We start from the raw sequence: 711 nt of genomic DNA, 5'->3' as shown, positions 1-711 counted from the left end.
ACACACAGACACACACACACACACGCACACACACACACACGCACACACACACGCACACACACACGCACACACACACGCACACACAGACACACACACAGACACACACAGACACACACACAGACACACACACAGACACACACACACAGACACACACACAGACACACACACAGACACAGACACACACACAGAGACACACACAGACACACACACAGACACACACACACAGACACACACACACAGACACACACACAGACACACACACAGACACACACACAGACACAGACACACACACAGACACACACACAGACACACACACAGACACACACACACAGACACACACACAAACACGTGTCGCGGCTCGGATCATTAAAACACACACACACACACACACCACCCGGCCCCTCACCCACACCGCTTTCAGTCCTTCGCTGCCTCCAACGACGGCAACGCCCTCCTCAACGAGGTGAGGACCTCTCTGGTGCCCGCGCTGGTGGAGCTGCTGATGCAGCCCGCGGACCCGGACTACACCCTGGCGGCGTGTGAGAACGCGGCGGCGACACTGGAGGGTGGGTGTATGTATGAATGTATGTATGTATGGATGTATGAATGTATGGATGTATGAATGTATGTATGTATGAATGTATGTATCTGTGTGTGTGCAGGAGAAGTTCTTAATGTCGGACTTCTCTTCCCCTCCTCCCCCTCCTCCTC

The 711-nt window shown here is 53.6% G+C and overlaps 1 protein-coding gene across 1 annotated transcript in view; it reads left to right on the top strand.

The window, feature by feature from the left end:
- The window catches only part of rsp8 (radial spoke protein 8), a gene marked incomplete at both ends in the record, with an annotated part of 4,991 nt that overhangs the window by 2,145 nt on the left and 2,135 nt on the right, over nt 1-711 (top strand). The window contains one exon of the mRNA XM_002954234.1: nt 422-566. Within this exon, the coding sequence (XP_002954280.1) occupies nt 422-566 (145 nt within the window). The remainder of the gene's footprint in view (nt 1-421; nt 567-711) is intronic.

This window comes from Volvox carteri (genome assembly GCF_000143455.1).
Source record: "Volvox carteri f. nagariensis unplaced genomic scaffold VOLCAscaffold_41, whole genome shotgun sequence".
NCBI lineage: Eukaryota > Viridiplantae > Chlorophyta > Chlorophyceae > Chlamydomonadales > Volvocaceae > Volvox > Volvox carteri.
The sequence above is the reverse complement of the archived record's forward strand: the minus strand, read 5'-3'. Positions and strand labels throughout refer to the sequence as shown.